This window comes from Bidens hawaiensis, unplaced genomic scaffold (assembly GCF_021521415.1).
Source record: "Bidens hawaiensis isolate Kalapana, Puna unplaced genomic scaffold, B.hawaiensis_p1.1 tig00011693_1, whole genome shotgun sequence".
NCBI lineage: Eukaryota > Viridiplantae > Streptophyta > Magnoliopsida > Asterales > Asteraceae > Bidens > Bidens hawaiensis.
In genome coordinates, this window is record NW_027491925.1 from 176,572 (window position 1) to 182,406 (window position 5,835).

At 36.5% G+C, this 5,835-nt stretch overlaps 1 protein-coding gene across 1 annotated transcript; it reads left to right on the forward strand.

The window, feature by feature from the left end:
• The first annotated feature begins 2,549 nt into the window (after positions 1 to 2,549).
• Positions 2,550 to 5,300, forward strand: LOC143538799 (uncharacterized). Its single transcript, XM_077032268.1, has 2 exons — positions 2,550 to 3,840; positions 4,686 to 5,300. Exons 1-2 carry the CDS (start codon positions 2,588 to 2,590, stop codon positions 4,960 to 4,962), a joined length of 1,530 nt encoding a protein of 509 aa, XP_076888383.1. The 5' UTR covers positions 2,550 to 2,587; the 3' UTR covers positions 4,963 to 5,300.
• The last annotated feature ends 535 nt before the right edge of the window (positions 5,301 to 5,835 follow it).

The following is a 5,835-nucleotide window of genomic DNA, read 5'->3' on the forward strand; positions in this document are numbered from 1 at the left end:
GTGTAGAATCTGTTTAATAGTAACTGGTTAGTTGAATTAACAGCAATGTATGATGTACCTTCATATTAATGAACTGCTCCAGTTCATTTTACATATGCATTTTTTTTCTTCAAACACTATCACATAACTTAAAATCCAAGCACATATTTGTATCATGTTTTTTTATCTTCTTGATCTTAAGGCATCTTTTCATTAATTTTTTAGAATCTCGTATCATATTTTTTTAGTTTTATATTAATATTTTTCGTAACATCTCGCATATATTTTCATCTATATGCCACACATACAAATATACGATACTCCACCGAGTGTTCCAATTCTCACGTGAGGATTTCCCATATATACTTTAATACTAAGAACCAAACACGAGACATCAAACTACAATTGACTAGATGAATGGAGCAAACTGTCTGAGAATTTATTAAAACTTTGGGGCTCCAAGCAACTAAAAAAAGCCTTCTAAAATCATGTTTTTATTTATGTGATAAAAATAACTTCACAAATTTACCAATTGGGTTGTATTTACAGACCAAAGAAAAAAAAATAATTATACTAACCAAGTTACTAAAATTGCCCTGCTTGCGGTGCGCGCATATAATGTATATATGTAAAAAGTAAAATTACACTAATTTTGATGTTATTTTACTAATCTCGTGAAAATAACGTTAAAAGTGACGGAAGGTTAATTAGGCATCATGTAGTGGCGTTGATAGCCGAAAGACAAGGGTACATGCACCAATCAGTCGGCGTCCCGATGATTGAGTGCTTTGTGCCTTATGTCCAAGGCTTGATGCAAAACTACAATCGAGCCGGAGGTCTCACCGGAAGCAGCCTCTCTATCTCCATGGGGTAGAGATAAGGCTGTCTATATCTTACCCTCCTCAGACCCTACCATAGCTTTGCTATTAGTGGGATATACTGAGTACGATAATGATGATGATGAAGTTACTAAAATGAGAATTGAAGTATTGAACCCCATGTCATTTGGTTCTAAACTCTAGCACTCTTACGGTCTTACCATTAAAAATTTACAATTACATCACAAAATTATTTTGTATTATTTTATCTTGAAATAAAATTGTATATAAAATATATATAATTTTTTTTAAATAATTATAGACCTCCAAAGAGAGTGATCTTGGGTATGTTGCTCTTCACGACCCCCTATGGGCCGGGCCGGGAAGGGAGCATAATAACTAGCGCCGTCCAAACCACTTGTCGCTCGCTTGAAAATTGCTCGGAAAACGTTCGCTCATTTTTTTGCTCAATTGTAAACGAATTGCTCTACTTGGTTCGGTTCGGCTCGAATATTTTTAATATATTTTATATTTAATTATATATGAACAAATACATGTTCATTATATATAACTTCAAACTTCTTTCCCCTAAAAATCTACAACTTATTATACATTTGTCTAAAAACTACTATTTTCTTAAAAAATATATTAATTAGAGCTTTCAAACTTGTTTCTAATTGAAAATTTTAAAGTGAAAAGAAATATATTAATACTCGAAACTCGCTCGATGTTTGATAAAAAATGCTCAATTCAATTTTGGCTCGTTTCAATTTTCACTCGGTTCGAATTTCAGTTGCTCGATTCGGTTCAGTGGTAAACGAGCCAAGCAACGAGCAAGCCTTCGCTCAGTTCGGCTTGGCTCGTGAACAACCCTACGTCAAACTCTAAACACCATCTAGTTACATCAACAAAATGAGTACTATAAGTAGATGATACCATATATGTTAAAATGCCCTCTTTATAGTGTGCCTCTATATCCATGTGAATTATACAGATGAAGTTCCGACGTAAATGCATTATTAGAAGTAGAGTATTACATTAATACATTGTGACTTAATAATATAGTTGCATGTTATATCATATATTATGAGTACTTTTGCTACATTATCTTCAAATCTTCAACCACGGGTTTAGTACATGTTAGGGTTTTCTAAAATGTTCATTTAATCGATGATATAACAAATACTTTTATGACCTGGTCTTTTTTTTAAAAAAAATGTCCGTCCAAAATCCATCGATTTCTCAAGTGTCAAATATTTAATAATTGATTCAAAGATTTCAAAAGCCAACCACATACGGTGACATGTATCAATATTAACAAGGCACCAATATTATACCGGCACCAAGACAATATAAGGACATTTTGTTATTTTAGTGAATTTTTTTAACCGGTGCTATTTGCAAACCCAAAGTGATGTTCAAAAAGCTCATGGCTTGAAGTTGAGCATGTGGTTAGCTCGATAAAAGCTCGAATAAAACTAGCTAAAAAAACTTGATTTGAAACAACTTAAGCTAAGTTGACTCATTTTTGTAACTGAGCCGAAATCGACCATGATCTTGAGTTGACTCATTTTTATAACTGAGCCGAAATCGACCATAGCTCGATCTTAGAGTTGTTTAATTTCAAAATCGAGCACAAACCTAACTAAGCTGCCTCGTTTAATTTCAAACTCAAAACCACCTTGACTCAACTCGAGCTGGACTCACGAACACAGCCCCCCAACCCCAAAACCAAATACAAATCTGAACTCAAAACCCAAAACACACTCACCACAACTGAACTGACAACAATGGAGAACCAAAACCCTACATCACCACCACTTCCACCACCACCACCGGCAACCGAAGAACCCGATTCAAAACGACTCAAAACCACCGACTCCGACAACCAAACCACCACCACCACCACCACCGAAAGAAAACCCCGATACAAACGCCGCAAAGTCGCCATACTATTCGCATACTGCGGCGTAGGCTACCAAGGCATGCAAAAGAACCCCGGCGCCAAAACCATCGAAGGCGACTTAGAAGAAGCACTGTTCTTCGCCGGCGCCGTGCCGGAAAACGAACGCGGCTGCCCTAACCGCTACGATTTTGCTCGCTCTGCGAGAACAGATAAGGGTGTTAGTGCCGTCGGTCAGGTGGTTTCCGGGAAGTTTTATGTGGACCCACCTGGGTTTGTTGAGCGGCTTAATAATAATCTTCCTGATCAGTTTCAGGTTTTCGGGTTTAAGCGTGTGACTCCAAGTTTTAGTGCTAAGAAGTTTTGTGATAGACGGAGGTATGTTTATTTGTTACCGGTTTTTGCGCTTGATCCCGGGTCGCATTGTGGGGTTGGTGAGTGTTTTGAGTGTTCCGAGAGAGGGTGGAAGGTTTTCGGTGCGGAAATGATGGGTTTTGAAGGTGGAGTTCAGTCGGGCGTTTCGTCGAACACCTTGGGTGCGTTATCGGAGTCTGAAAATTTAGCATCTTTGGATAATGGGAGTGGGTGTAAAGAAGAATTGGACTCTGGGCCGGTTAACAGTGCAATAGGTGTTACGGAAACTGGAGAAATTGCAGGTTCTGGAGGTGAAATCAAGACAGGCGTTTCGTCGAACACCTTTAGTGCGTTATCAGACTCTGATGGTAAGATGGTTAAGTTAGGATCTTTGGATAATGGGAATGGTTGTGAAGAACGGTTGAACGCTGAATCGGTGATTGTTGAAGCTCAATCTGATGGTGTAAACGGAGTTGTAAAAGAGAATGTGTTTCGTTATGATGATGAAAAGCGGGAGAGGCTTAATAAGATTCTTAAACAGTATGAAGGGACTCATAATTTTCATAATTTTACTACCAGAACAAAGGCGGCTGACCCGTCTGCTAATCGATATATTATCTCGTTTCATGCTAACACAACTATTACGGTTGATGGGATGGAGTTTGTGAAATGTGAAATTGTTGGACAGAGCTTTATGCTTCACCAGATTAGAAAGATGATTGGTGTTGCTGTTGCCATTATGAGGAATTGTGCTCCGGAATCGTTTATCGAAACAGCCTTACAACAGTTAGTTCTTTCTTTTATTGCTTTTGTAAATGTGTTAATTTGTGTAATGTTTATTTCTTATGGGTCAAATTGGTCAAAAATTGTCTAAAATGTTCTAAAGAAAATGGACATTAAGTGTTTCAAGTCAATCCAGTTCACCCATTATGCTTCTTCTAGTTTCAACTTCGGCTAGTTTCACAATGGCTTTTTTTGTGTTTTAATTGTTGCAACTTTACATTGTGACCTTAACATGTGTTTAATTTGTCTGATACTGTAAAAATTAGGATCCTTTAAATTGCCTTCTATTCTCTTAAACTTGTTGCTATTTTTCAATTTTCGTATCATTGTTTAGAAAGAACATGGTTTAGTGCTCGGTTCGGACTTTGGATAGTCTTTACGTTAGAAAGTTGGAAACTCTATAATTGCAACCTTGGTTTGCATAATCAGTTTTCACCTTGGTTTTAAAAACCATGAGGTGCGGGTTTATGTACAAGCAACCAAACTTTATCTACAACAGTACAACCGGAAGTTGGTTGTCTCTTATTTGCTTTACATATCAACCTATTTATCAAGTATATGTGTCATCAATTCTTCACTCCTTTGAGTTTTTTGATATAAACCTTCTACAGACCCTAATTTTGACCCAGAACTAATTTTGATCATTTTATTAAGTAAACATTTCATAGTTTCTTCACTGATTTTCGACCAATTTTTTTTCACCTTAATTTTGACTCTAATTCTTGACCTATTTTGACCAAAAGTTTTCACCATTGACCATTTTTGACCCTAATTTTTTAACTCTAATATTGACCCTAATTTTGGCAATAGAAGCAGTACACTAAATTGTTTTGACTTGTTATCTGTAGGGATGTTAGAATTACTGTGCCCACAGCTCCTGAAGTGGGGTTATATCTGGATGAGTGTTTTTTTTCATCATATAACCAGAAATGGAGAGACACCCATGAAGAAGTGTCCATGAAAGCTTTTGCAGATGAAGCAGAAGCATTCAAACTGAAACATATATATTCTCACATTGCATCAACAGAGCAGAAAGAGGGATCTGTTGCTTCTTGGCTGCATTCTTTGAACCACCGAAGCTATCCAGATTTAGGCCCCGAGGGGCCAGCAACTCGACCCGAATAGACAACTATGTGAGTCGATTCACTACTTGCACGCGAGACACTATAGAATCTAAACTTATTTATCATGGGTTCATTTGTAGTTTGTACACCCTTAGTATTATTATTTATTTTTCTTAGAATGAGGGTGGGTTTTGAGGTCGATTTGTAGGTTTTATATAACTCATTTTGAAGTTTGTAATGACAACCATATCGATTCGGGTTAGCATTTGGCAAACTTGTGGAATGGGAGTGAAAGCTTCACTCCATGATTCGATTAAATGACTATGCCTGTAGTTGAATTTTAGTAAATCGGTCATGCTAGGAAGTATTTGTCGTATGAGTCAAGTGGCTGTAGTGCTAAACGGGCAAATTGTGATGAATGTGAGTATATAAAGTCTTTATAAAACACAGTATTCATTACTCTGTTTAGGTTTTTATGTATCTGCTACTTTTCCAAAATACTTCTATGGATTGTATTATGTGAAGTGTTGATTAGTCTATATTGAATGTCAGGACTCCATAGTTCCATTTTATGTGGTCTAATTGGGTGTTAACATATATATAGGTTTGGGTTGGAAGGTGGCCAGATTAAATTGTTGTTATTTTATGACCAAACATGTCAATGAGTTTGAATGTCGTCGTAAAATGGTTACACGAAGATCAACCCGAGTCCATAAGAATGATAAGAGATGAATTTGTGTAGTTTCAAAGAATCTTAATAGGTTAGGAGTTAAATGACAAAATGCATGTTGGTTATGAAACAATGCCATTGGAAACATGGTAAAACTAGATGACCAACACCAATGTGTAATTCATGAAAAGTAGAATGTGAAATCTCCATATGTTGGTAAGGTGACTTTTGAACTTGCATAAGATTTTTATGTATAAAACTCAT